This window comes from Hirundo rustica, chromosome 15, assembly GCF_015227805.2.
Source record: "Hirundo rustica isolate bHirRus1 chromosome 15, bHirRus1.pri.v3, whole genome shotgun sequence".
Lineage (NCBI taxonomy): Eukaryota > Metazoa > Chordata > Aves > Passeriformes > Hirundinidae > Hirundo > Hirundo rustica.
In genome coordinates, this window is record NC_053464.1 from 8482653 (window position 1) to 8499597 (window position 16945).

General features: G+C 48.2%; 1 protein-coding gene across 14 annotated transcripts in view; it reads right to left on the bottom strand.

Annotated features, from left to right (window-relative positions):
* The window catches only part of SYT17 (synaptotagmin 17), a 35401-nt gene extending 21129 nt beyond the window's left edge, over positions 1-14272 (bottom strand). For 2 of the 14 annotated variants that reach the window (XM_040079213.2, XM_040079212.2), the window contains exons 1-4: positions 13570-14261; positions 3367-3515; positions 3177-3227; positions 2331-2950 (exon numbers count right to left, since the gene is read on the bottom strand). In XM_040079213.2, coding sequence (XP_039935147.1) covers positions 2331-2950; positions 3177-3227; positions 3367-3515; positions 13570-13868 — 1119 coding nt within the window. In that variant the 5' untranslated portion in view covers positions 13869-14261. Of the gene's footprint in view, positions 1-2330; positions 2951-3176; positions 3228-3366; positions 3516-8615; positions 8765-10053; positions 10077-11743; positions 12413-13245; positions 13303-13569 lie in introns of those variants that run through there. The other 12 variants (XM_040079217.2, XM_040079220.2, XM_040079221.2 and 9 more) reach the window with 12 other exon arrangements.
* Between the last annotated feature and the right edge of the window lie 2673 nt (positions 14273-16945).

The following is a 16945-nucleotide window of genomic DNA, read 5'->3' on the forward strand; positions in this document are numbered from 1 at the left end:
CTATCACCATCTCTCAACACAAAGCACACTTCAGCAGGCTCAGGTTCAATCCAACAAGAAACTGATAAAAGCTGGCTGTCCCTCATCTAATCAAGGAAAAAACGTGAGAAGTATAAAAAAAAATTGTCAGCATGTCAAATCTATCATTCCACAGGCAGAAGGATCCAATCAGTATTAAAAAACCCCTCAGAAATTTCTAGCACAAACATCACTGTTATCGAAAGACATCAAAATGCATTTTTTCAAAGCAATAAGCTTTACTGTTTTACTTCTTCCAGGATTTATCTTAACCCTTTGATCAATGAATTTAATCACCGCTAGGATGAAACACGCCTTACTCGATGAACTTTAAAAATTTTACCACAGAGAAAATATGGGAAGATGTCAAACATCATCCCTGAATGTCCTGTACAAGCACTGTTGATGCCTTTACAGTTGCAGTCTGCCAGTTGAGGTAAAAACAGCAAAAAGGTATGAAAGGTTCACTTGACTGATCAAAGTGTGGAGGAATTTTTGCCTAAGTTTTTCCATAGGATAGCAAGGGGATAAACGTAAAAGGCTTTTAAGCTTGCGCACTCAAATGGAGTTTTGATTCTCTCCTTCCTTTTATAAATATCAGAAATGCCAACTTCTGCATAAATAATTTATCTTGAATGCTGGTGAAGCAGACAGCACTGCTGAAAACAGCAGCAGCTTTCAATGAAACTTTGGAGAGGGGGAAAGGAAGAGCTGGCTCCAGGCTTGGCACACGAAGGCAGAGATGATCTTTTCTAATCAAGGTCTGTATTAGCTGTGGAATGAGTCCATGTTACTCATAAAGAGATGCAAAATACACAGAAGTATTTATCATACTTCTGCAAAAGCAGGGAGGAGGGGGAGAAGCAAAACTGCATGGTGGGAATCACAGGAGGATAATGGGATGCAAATACATGCCCTACACAAACACATGTTCAGGGACCTCATGATTTTGACTTGTACACAACTTCCAGAGCTTTCCTTTCTTGCCTGAACATTGTTGAAGCTAATTCCAGAACATTCCTACTTCTGTTACAGGAAATCCAGCTGCAGGGCTCTCCTGCAGTTACCTGGAGCCCTGATTTTCCTCTCTTTATACAGTGCAGCAGGTCTGAGCAAGAGAAGAAAGTGTTCCCAGCCTCTCTGCACACACAGAGGGGGCAAAGCAGAGCCAGAGCCCCAGCTGGCTTCACTTCCAAACACTGCTTGGGGTATTTCCCTTCCACAAGGGTCTGGTCATTAGTTTCCACTGCAAATCAAACTCTTGAACCCACAATGTAAAACAGCAGTGAGGCCAATGATCTACTGCTCATTTCATCCAGTATTTCTGGCTATGGCACCCTTCTGTGAACACCTAAAAATCAAAGAAAAAGCAAACCATCCCACAGGGTTTAATTCAGCAAAGGCTCCTTGGAAATTGCAATTTGTGAGCTGGAAAGGAACTGGGAGAGGCAAGCTTGTTACACCAACCTTGTGTGATATTCCTGTCCCTACTGTTCACACTATGTTCTTCTCTCGCTTTTTCACAGGGTTTTGTGCCTCTAGCTATGTGGGTGACACCACTAGTGACAAATTTGGTAGGTAAGCACCATTCCCGGCTGCAAAGCTCAGATCTTTCCACTGAACAGCCCTTTACCTGGCTGGCAAGGAGGTGGCCCTTTCCTGAGGATGGGGTGAAAGCACACAGACCCTCTGCATCTCCTCTTCCCATCCACATGGATGGCTGAAATGCCCAAAATGCAGTCAACATCCCACCTGCATCAGACAAATATTTATTATATTGGTAATTTAGTTCCTTCGGGGGATCTGATGAAAATAACTCTACCACTCCTGTGCAGATTGTTGCTTATGCACTGTGCCACAGGCCTGGGTAGATTTCATCTCCTACATGCTTTACTGAACAAAATCATTGCTGAACTGGCACCAGCAGCTCTCCTCACGTCCTCGGAACACAGGAATGACCTGGGTGGGACAGTGTCACAGCATTCCTGAGGATGGATGCAGGTCACTGCAGTGACAGGAAACACATCCCTAAGGTGCAGACTTCCAGAGCAGGCTTGAATTGTTCTCGTTTAAGCTGACATAGGATCTTTGCTCATGACTATAAAAGACAGCTCCTCTACCTCACATTGTTAGTTATAAAAACAGGCACAGGCCCACATAATCCCAACCCAGCAGATGCTGTGTTAACAAGATGACAATTACTAATTAGAAACAGCATTACTCGCCAACAGGCAAAGGAACCACACACATACACATGCAAACTCCCAAAACAGCAAGAAAAACTGTGGCAATAATCTGATAAATTCTGTTACCTGAGAACTAGGCACAAGGGCTTTCCACCAGTGTCCACCTTTCACAAGGTCTACATCACTCAAGGGCATTGACACTTTGCCAATAACACAATGGCGTGAGAATTTGTCAAAATCCACTACAGTTAAAAGCAGAGTTCTTCTCTGGGCTTCCAAAAAGGGGATTTCGAATGTGTACCTCTCCTCAAACACCGGGTTCTGCGTTTTGCGCTTCACTCCGGTCTGCTTGGAGTTCTTCTGATCAGGAAGAAGGCAGATCTTCACATAGGGGTTGGAGTGAGCCATGTCTTGCCTCGACCCGTCGTAAGAAATCGGAGGAGGCAGATCTTTAGCCTCAATGACTCGCACTATTAGGTAATTGTGCAGCAGATCATACTGCGTGCTAAAATGCAGCATGCCCAGCTGGTACTTGGACAAGATCTCCTCATCTGTCAAGGAGTCCATGTCATCGCTGTTCGAGTCAAGAGAGTACAGCCTCGGTTCAAATTTTCTAAAATAGTCATCTGGGGTGTAGGTTTTTCGCAGGATAGTTGGCTGAACTATTTCTTTCTTAGCTCCTATTACTCCAAACTCGATGGGCTTGATGTCAACTAGCGGAGAACTCGGCCTCCTCGCCTCCAGACCTGAACGAGAGAAACACACAAATACGATTGTTACAAAGTCCACTAAAGGAATTCCGGGCGCATGTCAGCTTTGGGTAGAGCTATTCTGTGTCTGTGCAGCACCAGCACAGGCTCCACAGCGGGGCTTTTCCCCCTTGCAGTGCCACCAATTAACAGCATCCTCAGCTACGCTGAAGCACGAGCTCGCCTGCGCTTTCCCTCCCTGTCCATCTGCACGTGCAATTACCACGCTCGTGCTTCGGCAAGAAAAACAGGGCTGGCCTCCTCCACTGCGCTCCTGCAAAAACAGGATGAGATTTTAATCAATGTGCCTTCATCTTGACTTGGCTCCCTGTCCAAAAGATGAAAGAGCAAGCACTGCAGTTTGATTTTTCTCCCCCACAAGAATTACATTAATGCTGGGAGGACGACCTTACTTGAAATCCGCCGCGTGAGGCTGTAAGTGGACCGTGATGTATCTGACGACGACCGCCTTCTGTCAGGGGAAACATCCTGAAGAGTGGGAGGCAGCTCGCTGATCGTATTATCAGAGTCTCCATCTTTGTCCTCATTTTGGCTGCTTATCCTGTTATAATGAGAGACCTTTGCATGATTCAGCCCAGCACAAGGAGTTTACAGAGAATAACAACGTGTTCTGGCACTCCGGGGCTGATCCTGGGTGCTCGTCCCTCGATGCTGTGGGATATCTCCTGATCTATCTGGCAAGCAAAAGGCCGAGCAACTGACTTCAGACCTTTGTAAAAAACAGATTCTTCACCTTTCTGCCTGTCTTTCAAGCAGGGTTTTATCAGTATTAGAGCATGCCAGTAAGGCACATATAACTCAGATGTTGATCAGAAATATTCTACTTCCCTCTAAGGAAAAAAAAAAAAAAAATCAAACCAAAACCCCACAAACCCCAAACAGTAGCTTCCTGCTGTAATTCACAGCTTCAGAAGCGCAGACTTCACTAGGAATGAACCAGCACAGGAAATCACCATGCTCAGATATCCCAAACCTACCACACACCTCCTGGGAAAATATTGCAGGTTTGCCAGTAGAGTTTCAAAACTTGATCTTACAGACACAATTCATTATTTGCTATTTATTGGCATTCCTTTTTAAATATTTGGCTGGCTTTTTATCCACTTGTATAAACCAGATGTGATTCTCAGCAGACAATAATTTTACTGCCCAGGGATCTTGGTGGGAGCAGGGAAGTTGGCAGGATCTAAATGACAAAGCAAGTTTTGTAGCACCTTTGAGAAGACTCCACAGAAGGAGAGAAGTCCACAAGTAACTCCCCTTTCGGTTTGTTTAAATGAATAAACGTACACACAAGTTGTTTTTATATAGAACAACATTCTGGTTAAAAACCCCAACATGCCACAGCTGCAGTGGCTCCTGAAAGAAGTGAGGATCTCCTAGTTTTGACTGAAAGAAAGGCAGGAGCAGACAGCAAAAACTGCAGGAGATAAAGTCTGCAGCTGTGTGCTCAGAGGGGAGTGCTGCCGATGGAAATGGAATCACACAATGGGTACACGACGCGTGGTGCATCCTGCAAAACAGCCAGACAGAAAATAGCAGCAGATCACAAGGAAAGCATCAGCACGAAATGAGCAAAGCAAAGGGGAATTCTGTGTGAATTTGGCTTCCAAGCCACCCTTTCTATCTGCACAACTCAGCTGGGTATAAATGAAATATATTGAATCATTTTCATTAGTAACCAATGACTGGAGCAGAGCAATTGATATATTCTGCAAAAAGCAGTAAACTTGCAGAAAAGCCCAAGGAGCATTAAAAAAACAAACCAAACCTCAAAACCAACTGGAAATTCTTATCCAAGCCCACAAAGTTCACAGCAGAATCCATGCAAATTTCACCAAGTCAGACTCACACAACTCATACACACACACACACAAAAAAAAAAAAAAAAAAAAAAAAAAAAAAAAAAAAAAAAAATCTGCTAATAATCAAAACCAAACCCTCTGCTAAAAGGGGCGTACAATATTTGCACAGCTCTGCAGCCCATTAAAGGCAGTCCAAACCATACAGTTTGATATATAATCAGTACTTGGAACACAAATAGCTTTTTCATGCCTAAATGCAGGTCCACACAATCACAGGTGGCATTTGGATATGCCTGTGTTTGAGAAGCAAATGCACAGAACAAGGCAGGGTGAAAAGGGAATCAGGAAGAGAGGCATTAAGGATGTTCTACAATGGGTAAACGTAATAGTGAGTTAATAACATACAGATGACCTTTAGTAAGGAAATTGCTACTGAGCCACAATAATTTTTCCTCAAATAAACTTTGGCTCTGGTTAACGCAGCTCTGTTTCTGTTTAATCCAAACCTTTGGAAAGAGGAGTCGTGTCCTGATTTCAATTCAGTCTCACAGTGTGCACTGTTTATCTTTGGGGTTTGTGTAGAATATTCCACAACAAGCAGCTCAAACATCCACCCTCATTCCCAGGCCATTTCTGCAAGGACCAGGATGCAAGTGCTCCTCATGAAATAACAAGAAGTTCCCATGCACCCAGGTCAATGCAACTGGACACACTGCAGGAAGGTTGTGGGTTTTTTCCCTAAGTTGCCACTACAAAAAAATCAGAAAGTGATAAAAATCCATATTCTGTGAAGAGGAAAGGCTTAAACTTGCAGCTTTATCATCCACTCCTGAATTTCCAGGACAATGAAGTGCCTCAGAGCTGCCAAAGGGAAAACCTAGGGCCAAAATATAAAGGATGGGTCATTAACCACGGGCATTTCGATGTTTGCTCGTTCACCAGTGAGGACCATAAAACCAGTTTTCCCTTGGGGAGTGGGTAGGAAGGTGAGGAAGGCACAAATTGCATTCTACATATGTCTCAGGCCCATGAAGAATAGGCAAGATGGAAAGAGCTCAGCCAAAAGACCTATTTTTAAAACACTTTCAGGCTGCAAGCAGGGAATACAATAAATTGATTTGTTCCCAAATTCAATGCATGCATCTAAATGCAAAATAAAGTGATGTCAAACCTGTTTTTCCTTGTAGGGGTTTCCACTAAATACAAAAGCCCCCTCTTCAAAAGTAAGAGGGAAAAAAAAAAAAAAAAAATTAAAAAATGAGGGGTTCAACTGGCATACACAGATCCCTGAGCACTTAAAAATGTTAAAAACCTTATTCTAAGAACAAGTCCAAACTCTTACTCTGCTCACACATCTAACTCCAGAGATCATTCCCCATATCCAAAAATGCATATAGAGATATAAAAATATAAGATCAACACAGTGAAAACAGAACTCTTCTTTGGTTTCTAAATTCTGCCTCAACATGGGATTATTTCCACCTTAAACAAGCACACAAAAACTCCTGTCTCCTATTCATCAGCAAACAAACTATACCAAATCTGGCTCCTGCCTTTTACTTTCTTTTCCTCTTCATCTTCCTGACCCTTGCCCCTCTACAGGCTCATTTTCTCCCCCTCTCCTCTCAATCACATCACCTTGGGCCCTCTACTTCTCCCTATCTTTGTCCTCCTCATGTAAATAATTTCTGTGTTTCCTCACCATTTTCCAGCAAAATCACCCTGGAAGCACAAAGCATTATCACATTGCCTGGCACCACCCTGGGTCCACGCCAGCTCAAGAGGAGCCCACAGCATTTCCAAACAAGCAAAGCCTCATCTCCAGCTTACACATCGATGTGTGTCGACAGGCATCCTTAGAGATCACAGGTCTGCAGCTGTGTCACAGGAGATGGGGACTGCAGTGACCCTAAGGCATGGCAGCATCCAGGTCTCCTGCAAAGCAAAGCTCCTTCTCTCCTGTGTCCTCTCTTTGGTGCCTGCTGCCCCTCTCAGGCTTTACCTCTGGGAATTCACCTTCTCTCAGCACCAGAGCAGAACATGAGACCCTAACTGCGCCAAAGCACCCGGAGCTGGATGGAAAGATGGATAAATGGCCTGGGCTGGGGTCACAGGGACCCTTCGATGGCTGTGAGCATCTGTAGGTGAACCATAAAGTGCAACAGGGTTGAAGAACTGGGTTGTTTTCTACCAGGGAGTGTTGTCCTCTGCTTATGGCTATTCCAAGAAGTTATTGTAGGGGCTTTCAGATGGAGCAGGACCAGGGGGAAACACTACAGGCTGGAGAGAGAATTTCACGAGTCCAAAGGTCTCCACGTTCTCTGCCTGTGGCAAAGTCCAACTCATCTGCAAAGCCACCACACATCTGAGACTTGAGATAATACAAACAGGGCTTCAGCACTCACATCTCTCACTCCTTCAGGCACACAGAAGAAGAATTCAAGAGTCAAAAACTACACCCTGATGATACAACCACTCTACACCCCCAAACACACAGGATGCCCCTTCTGCTGCTCAGCATACCAGAAAAGCTCTGAATCACCCTCTTGCCACAAGCCCAGCTACTTGTTCCCAAGATGTAATTGCTCCTGCACCAATCCTTCCACGTCCAATACCGCAACCTCATCACTGTGCTCTCCTGTGCGTGATGCTTTCCTATTTAGCATTGATTTTGTTTCCATTCCCCATTAATTGCAGGTGAATAAGTTTCTGAGCATATATCAGGCTCTTAAATATGCTGCTCCACACTTAAAAACCATGCTAACACATCTTGAACAGCTCAATTTTTATTGCTTCAGTATTAATTACCATCCTGTTCTACCCGAATTCAGAAGAGTACATGGACAAGACTGCGATTTAAACAAGGGAAATTTTATTTCATGCAGCATCAAGACGTGAACCTTCCAGAGGTGACACAGAGTAACAGCACGTACTCACAGGAGTAGATAAAATTGCCTGCGTGCCTCAGTGCCCAGGTGCCAAAGTCTGAACATGACATGATGCACTGAACCTGTGGCCTCTCCTGTGCCACAAGCTGAGGACACGCTGAAGCCGTGTCCACCAAATGTTCTGCTCCACGAAGACAGCCCAGCCCAGCTGACAAAGCAGCGACTAAAACAGAGAGCTCTGCTCCCTTCTTGGTTTCACCACTGCCTCCACGGGGTCACCTCTGCACTGCAGATTCCTGACTGAGGGGGAGTATAAGAGGAAAGACTTCACTGACTTCCTTTGTAGTGGATTTGCAAACATACTAATCAAAGCTCCAGATAAGACCTGGTGCTGTGGTTCTTTAATGGTTTGAGAAGAAATTCTGAAGAGTACTATGGTGACGCAGAAGATCAAGTCCTGCTAAATGAAACTTTAAATGAATTTCCCCTTCAGAGCACGTAGGAGCTACGCCTTTCATCTGCCTATATGATAACCACCTTCACGCTAGGATAAGAAAGTATTTCAAACAACCTCATCAGCATTTCAGCCAAGTTGAAGTGCTCCAAAGGGTTGGTCCATTTGAAGAGGAAATAGGACTGAAGATGAAAGGCATCTTTAGAGAAGGGGGCACAGCTAAACCAGTTATCAGCTTGCTATGCCAGCTTACAAAACAACTTCTGTCTTACCCATCAGAAAAGGTTTTTACAAAGACTAACCTTGCTGTTTCAGTCAACAGAGCTGCCCCTTTTCACCAGGCCGGGAGTAGCCTGCATTCCCACCCTCAGGAGGTTCCTGCTCTCTAAGTGGCATCCTCTGAATGTCCCAGTGCAATCCATACCAATACTCTCATCACAGCTGAGCAGCCCTGCTCCTCGGTTAAAGCTAGGAAATCGTGCATCTACACTTACAGCCAGGCTGGAGTCTGAGCAGGAAAAGGTCCCAAGATTTCAACTTCATCTTCATTTGTTTGACAACAGCTACAGTCAAAACACTTCTGACAACAATTTCTGCAAGTCCACCGGCACAGCAAGAGATCGGAGATTCGAGCGAGCAGACCCTGGAGCCATTGCAAACCAAAGTACAAGATTACAACCCATCAATAGCTATTGAGAAAAAACACTCAGCTGTATTTGTGTTTGTGTTTCTGCAACAGAACATTAAGAACTATATTTATTTCATCTATACCAACAGACAAGTGCTATGCAGTTACCAGCCCAACCCCACTGATGCCATAACAAGGAAGGAAAATAAGCATTCTCTGCAGGTATTTTCCCCTCTAGTAGCAATGTATTATTATGTAGGTTGGCAGGAGGGTGATTTACAAAGCACTATGGCACAACAATATGCTGGAGTGGAAACATGCATATTCCTACACACACATCAACAATCTGATAGATCAGCAAACTTAAAACAGAAGGAATTAAAAACAGAAAATAAGTGAAAGCTTCAATTTAATCCAGCAAGGATCTATTTAATTAACACAGCAATGTGAACACATTTCATCCCTGTAGATGTACCAGTGATATTTGTACAATCCATACACATTACAGCCCAACAAACTCACCACTAAAATGGATTAGCCAGAGCACACTATCCTCATGCTTCTGCTCTGCTACCATGATTAATTTAATGAAGAGCCTTCAATGATATTTTTTAGAGGAACAACTGACCCAGAAAGTCTTTCATTTCTCAGGTTTCTGCGGTGGCACTGGCAGCACCCCTTGTAACAGAGCTGTGTCAGCTCCCCATTGGAACGGCAGCACCCTGTGGCCCCACTTCCACGCCATCCCCACAGCCTTCCCCCCACCTCAAAGCTCTGCTTTGAGAGGAGCAGAGAGCCAAACCTCAGCTCCTTTCCCAGCCACACCAGCCCCAACTTCTGGCGTTCATGAGAGCGCTCATTAAGCAGCACAAGGGCGCTGCTCTGCGGGCACGGTGGGAGCACAGCGCCTGCACCCAGGGTCAAACTGCTTTACAACTCTATGTGACCTTGCAATGCCCCTGAGAAACTGCAGAAATAAAGTGTATGAGAGATTCTCCATAGTTACCTCCCCAAAATACTCGAGATGTTTGCAGCATTCACGAGTGTGGACCATGCAGAGAGTTTCCGCAAAGGAACCTGATCTGCAGGGAAAACTTCATAGGAACATGGCTTTTTGCTACAGTAAAACACACTCTTTTTTCCATAAACAAAATCTGGGCACTACAAACCAAAACATTACCAGTCCAAAATGCAGTGCATTGCTTAATATCTAGGACATCAGTAAAGAGTCAGAAAGCACGAGACAATCCCCTCAGGATGGAGCAAGGAGACAGAGCGGGGAGTGAATCATCAGATTAACTCACCTCATTTATTGGTTCCAACTGTCCTTTTAGACATCCAGGATGAAGCAAAGGGGAACAAAATGAAAAAGACAAAAACAAGTTAGCAATGCTCAAACAACTTTAAATTTTCTGCCATGATGTGCCCCAACCTGGGATGAGTTTGAATTTCTGGTAAGACAGTATCTCATAGATGTTAGAGGAAGAAGAGGTCTGACTGGGAATCAGCTTCTGCCATTTCCAATCCTTCTCTACAGAGCTCCCTTCTTCTCCTCCTTTCCCACAAGCAAAACTCCCAAACCCATTTTGAAGCATGAAAATCCTACTCCTTGCTAGTGGGTATCACATGCAAGCACTTATTTTGTTTTCTTTAGTAACCTGCCTCTAATCGCAACAACTGCTTGCTGCTGACAGCAAACCATATCCAAATTCCTCAGTGGAAATAAAGGCTTTTCTCCACATTCAGCCCATATCAATGCAGTTCCAATGCCTACTCATTAAAGCAACATTTCTAGGAAAGGGTACAGACTGAATACTCTCCATTACATACACATCTCTGGGAACCTCCAGCCTCATCCTCAGATGTCACTTGAAGAACACAAAAGATAGAAGTTAAAGGCTTGAGTCCCACGCTCCCATTCAAAAATCTGCACCACAGCCACCTCCCCCAAGCCACAGAGAAAATCTACAGCAAAGGAAGAAGGCAACACAAACCAGTTCTTTATTCACAAAGCCACGCTTGGAACATTATATATATATATATATATATATATATATATATATATAAGGGACACATTTCCTTTGGAGATTCACTAGCATTTCTGACACCTGGTGAAATGTCTCACCTATTGCACTCCCTTGAAAATGTCTAGAAGTTTCCTATTTGTCCTGGCTGTCCTTGTATATGGGGAATCCCTAAAAGAAAACCCCCCAAAAATACAAAACAATACCAAAAAACCCACGAAAATCTCTATCCTATTCTTCCAAATGCAGAAACTGGCTCCTAGCTTTACACTTATGACATGACACGAGCAGCCTTTTCTGAAGAAGCTGGGATGCAGAAGGTGCCTTTAGTTCCAAGAACTCTCAATGGCTCACATTTTGGTGCAAGCCTTCCTTTTAAACTTCCTGGAAGCCAGTGCTTGTCAAAAAAGCCACCACTTGTTAGTAGGAGCAGTCAAAAGACTGGAAGAGCTGCAGTGCAATGAGACAAGACAGTGATTACAGATACCCATGGGCCAACTGTTTAAGAAAATGCTAAAAGGTTCAAAGGTCTTTATCATTCCTTATTAGTGCATGGTTGCAGCCAAAGCTAGAGTGGTTTAGCAGAGCTGCAAGGAGGATATTTAAACTGCTCCAAAACAAAGCGGCTGGACCGGTGCCACGCGATCGAACGCCGGAGCACGTCATGCAAAGAGAGGGCTTTTCCCAACTGCCCACAGGGACACAGGGCAGGCTCACATGGAACAGCCCTCCTGCTCACCAGCACTCACGGCGACGTGAAGCCACCCCTGAGTGCCACCAGCCCCGAGGGCACACACGGCCATCCCGCAGTACCGTGACACAGTGAGCCTGCGACCACCCACAAATGGGAGGGCAGGGATAAGAACTGAATATTACAGCGCTGAAGAGGTAAACAGGTCAACAGCACCGTGCAGGGCTGAAATGCAGGGGCCCATGAAAGGAAAGCAAACACGACCACCTGTTCACTCACCTCGCTGGCACCAGGCACGAAGGGCAGGGGTTTGGGGAAGGCTGCAGCAGCGGGCTGGTGCTGGGGGATCCCCGGGAAGCACAGCAGCTGCGATGTGCTCAGCAACCTCTGGAGAAGGGCTCAGCCTCCAGGGTCAGAGAGGCACCATCATGCTCTGCCACATCATCCCAGCCGGCCGAGCAGAGAACAAGCCAGACGGGAGCCTCCAGCCACGAGCGAACCCTCATCAAGGGCGAGGCTGGGGGCAGGGCTCCGTCTCCACAACCGGCTGCAGGGCCCCTGGGTGGGGGTCACCTGCTTCAAGTTAGCAGAGCGTCAGTCCCAGCCAGGTGCTCAGACCAGTGACAACAAACCACCGTGGCAGTGCCCCCAGGGATGCTGCAGCAGGGTGGGGTCCTCGCTGGTCACAGACCGCGTTTTGCCCCCGCAGTTACACCCCAGGAAGGGCTCACGAGCTCCATCGGCAGTGGACACCGCAGCCTGAGCGTGGTCCCCTCAGCCACACATCCCCCACATGATCGAGACGCCGGTGCGGGGATAACGGGGTGTTGCCGATGTCCTGCTCCGCACCCGGGTACCCCCACCTTGTTCCCACGGGCCCCGACGGCAGTGCTGCTGAAGGCCTGTCCGACCCCGCTCCAGACCCCGCAGGACACCTCGGGCGGGGTCCACCCGCGGCTGCTCCAGCCCGACTCCCGGGGCAGCTCCCTCAGCATCCCCGCTCCCCTGAGCATCCCCGCTCCCGTCAGCGCCGAGCGGGAGGGGAGCGGGGCACGGCGGGGCGAGCGGAGAGGGACACGGCCCCGCGGGGCGGGGGACACGGGTGGCGCCGGCAGCGGGGTCTGTACCGGGGACCGACCGGTCGGAAATGCCCCCCCGCCCCGCTCGGGGTCATCGCGAACCGGGCGGCTGCGCTCGGGGCAATAGCTGGGAAGCGGGAGGCTCGGGGATCCCTCAGCATTTGAACCGGCCCGACAGAAATTGAGCCCCACAACGCTGGGAGAGCTCATCCATCACGGCGCAGCCAGGGCTCCCCGCAGCCCAGGGCGCCGGTGCCCCGCACCCGCCGGACCCTGCCCAGGCTGGGGCGGCCCGGGGCATCTCGGTCTGCCCGCGGGGTTCAGCATCCTCCTCCCTCCAAGAAGTCCTTCTGCGGGATAGGGACGGGCTCCCACGGCCCCGGGGCCATCCCGCTCCCCCAGCAAAGAGAGGCCCGAGGGCTGCTCGCCAACCCCGCGGGCATCCCCTCCTGCCCCGGCGCCCCGCTAACAACAGCCGCCGGCCCCGCTCCCGCCCCGGCCCCGCCTGGCCCCTCGCCCGGGGGTTGCCGTCGCCTGCGGGAACTCCTCCCCAGAAGTTAACCCGAAGTTGCGCACCCGCACCGGGCACGGAGCACGGTGGGGGGGCCCCGCCGCGGCACCGCGCCCGTCCCGCAGACGCCCCAGAGAGACCCCCCCCCCCGTCCCCCGGCGGTCACCGCCGGCCCGCCGCTCCGCACGCACCTGGATGTACGCCATGGCTCCGCGGGGCTCCGCGGGCGCGCACCGCCCCTCCCGCCGCGCGGCCCCACCCGCGCCGCAGCGGCACCGCCCCGGGCGGGGGGACGGGGGCGGCCCCGGGGGCGGCGGGCGGCGGCTCCGCGGGCAGCGGCAGCGCGGGGCCCCGGGGCGATGGGGCGGGCGGCGGGCGCGGGGCCGGCGCTGCCGGCGGGAGGGAGGGAGGGAGGGAGGGAGGGAGGCTCCCGCCCGGCCCGGCCCGGCCCGGCCCTGCCCGCGGAGCCTCCGCGGGCCCGCAACAGGTCCGCCGCAGCGCGGGCGAACACTGACCTCCAGAGGGCCCGGCGCGGAAATTCAGGGATGCGAAGCCCTCCTGGCCTCCTGGCCCCCGGGGGGTCCCGGCGGAGGCGAGGGACGGGCGGGTGCGAGCGGTGGCCGTGGCTGATAAAAGAGATTTCACGGCAGCGCTTTCCCGCGAAGAGTTCGCTGGGTGAGAAGACGCACCTGAGTTTGGAGACAGATGCGGTTGTTTGTGAGCTCGAGTGAACAAAGTCAAAACGTGCAAACTCACCCCAGCTGAGAGACGAGGAGCGGGAGCGAGCTCGTAACCCACAGACCACACCGAGCATCCCGTCCCTGCGCTGATGTGTTGGGTCCAGCCAGAGGCAGGGTGGGAGGGAACGTGGTCCACAATGGGCAAATCCCACCACGGGGGTGGCTGGACCTGGAGAGCTCAAGTAGCAAAACACTCCTGGGGTCAAACTCTTGAAAGGGAAAGCACAGGGAAAGTGAAGCTTTTCAGCCGTTCTTTTGGTCACCACCTGGGTGACACACAAACAAGAGGCTTCCCGGCATCCTGGTGTAAACAAAGGCTTCTGCCCTCGGTTTTGGAGGAAGCTCTCAGGCTACACTTCTGGCACCTTCCTGGTACATTGATTCACTCTAAACCCTGGAGAGAGGCAGAGAGAGGCAGCAGCTTTCAGCTCAGGCCAGCTGGACCGTCAGGGCACCTCCCTGACTCGCCACATTTCAGTTTACTGTGGTGAGTGGTGAAAACATCTCCTGCTCTGGAGAAGGGGACACTACAGCCTCAGATATTGGCCAGCCTGAGAACGCTGGTGACTGCTGCTCCCTGTGGCAAGGAGGGAGCATCTGGGCCAGGATGTCTTTGGAAAGCTCTTGCATTACTGATCTCATTTAATGGCCCATTTAAGTTCTTGTTGAATTCAATGAAAAACTGCTGTTGACTTCCGTGGGAAGGGCCATACTCTGAATTTAAAAAAAAAAAAAAATGAACTTGCTTTTTCCCCTGGGAGAGCAGCTAGTGCTTTAGAAGAATAATTATCACAGTGGAGATAAGCAAGAAAAAGCCTGTAATGCTTACTTGTTTCAGGCAGTTTTGAGCATATGATTAAGTGGTGGTGCAAGTTATTTGTCAATTTTTGCTCTTTCATTCTTCTTAATTCCACTTCTTTCCAAGTGCCAGTGTTTAAAATGTCAACCCTTACTTTGAATATTGTTGCTCTTTTCACCACTGTCTTGATGCAGCTTGCAATAACCAAGTGCACAGATTTTATTTTTTTTTCATGTTGCAACATAATGAGGAGAGAGGCTTAAGCTTTCAGGCAGATTTTTTTTTTTTTTTTACTCCTTAAAGGCAGAATGCTGTGAGTCACAAAACTGTGGAAGGCACTACACAAACATAATGTGCATGTTTGTACTTATTCCTTTAAAAAAACTTTGACAGAAGAAAAAGATCAAATGCTGCATCACTTCATACTGACTTTTTTGGATGACACATATAAAAATTATGAGCCAAAAAAGAAGAGCAAAAGAAGATTCTATGGGAAGTCACCAATACTATTGATTTTTACATGAAAGGAATGCTTTCCTTTCCCTTTCACATGCTTTGGTAGCAGCTTATAGCACGAAGCCGTAAGACACACGTGCTCCCCTTGCACACTCATACATATACATGCATCTAAGTGCTTTTTACACCATGACATGAAGGCTTTTAGATGATTTTCTCCCAGCACACATATTCACTAAGCAAGCACAGCTCTAACCCAAGGAATATGACAAGGATTCAAAACAGTAGACAGGTGGTTATTGTAAAATCTAATTTCAAATCTGCATATGGCTGATGCTCTGATTAAGCTCTGCTTCTACAGCACTCAGAATAAACAGATCCATTTGACATAATGACAACATAACCTTTGGATGTCCTTTGCTGTGCACGCTCTGTGTCTGATAAGACACATTCCATACTTCCCACATGTAATGGCTGTGATGCAGATGGTGAGGCTTGCAAATGCAGAATTTTTAAGCAGAAAACTAGGAAATGAGTAGTGCTTTTGCAGAAGAGGATTTTGTGGCAGATTTCTATTCTTACTAATACACACTGGGAATAACATCAGCTACATCCAAAGCATGCACTCAAACCATTACAACCAGCCCAGCAGTAGCAAAATCTACCTCCAGCACAGCAAATCAGTTCAGCAGCTCGTCAGACAAACCAAACCAGGCATGTTGGTATTAAAAATGCTGTGCTATGCCCAAACCTACCCAAAGACTTTCAGCCTCTTTGTGCCTTAAAGTTAAGAGAAAAGAGCATCACTCTGAAAAAGTAAAGCAAAGGAAGGCAATCTGATGGCTATTTCAGAGCATTTTCATTTGAATCCTACCAAAGCAGCTGACAGTGCTTTCTGCTGCAAGGGGGAAGCAAGAAGAACAGAGGCTATACAAGGTAAGATGAGGTGTCTTCCTCTGCTGTTCTTTTGCCAAATCCTTATTATCACCACTTGAGCCTGCTGGGATAGCCAGCTACCACTCTGCCTAAAAAGAAGCTTATCTCCAGATGTTTTTATAAATGGCAAGCCACTGTAGCTGGTGCTTCCCCACTGCTGTTGGCAGCTGATAAATGTCCAGCTCCTCTTGTCATTACAGAATTGACTTCATTTCCTCGCAGCACCATCCCTCCAATAAAGGTATCTCCAATTAACTCTTCAGAACCATCTCTAGCAACGTTTGTCTCTTTACAGGCTTCATGGAAATGCAGTTTCTTTCTCTGTGTGATTTTCATGCTTGTTTCTGCCTTGGATTTGTACCCTGAAGGGGCAAATCCAGGAGGTTTTATTCAAGAAGTTCTGGGCAACCCAGAGCAGAACTGTTTCCTACAACCTGTACCCAGGAGAGGCCTTTCCTCCCAGTCTTTCAGCAGCAAGGATTAGCTTTAACTTTGCCATGGGGACCTGTGTTTGTTCTAGCTCTGTGACTCAGTGGCAGGGGCAGTGCCAGGGAATGCCTGAAGTGAGATGAGCTGAGCTGAGCTCCATGCTTCCTGCTGATGGCAAAGCTGCAAGCTCAACCCTGCCGGCTGCCTCCCAGGCTCACGTGCTGTTCCCTTCAATCCTTTCTCCCAAATTCCCGCTGGGCATCGTGCCCAGACAGCTCAGTTTGGAGAAGTGAAAGGTTACGCCCTTGCCCTACATCATTGCCGGTGTACTTCAGGGATCAGTGAGAAGCCTGGGCTCCAGCTCTGTCTCAGGCTCTGGTCCCTTGAGGCATGAGAGAGTCACAGCAACTGATCCTGTGCCAGTGATGATGCAGTTTCCAGCAGGAACTTGGGCTGACATCAGTGTGACAGACACGGATTTCAGCTAGTGACAGAAGGGGAAGGTGCTACAGCCCATTTCCATGACTCACC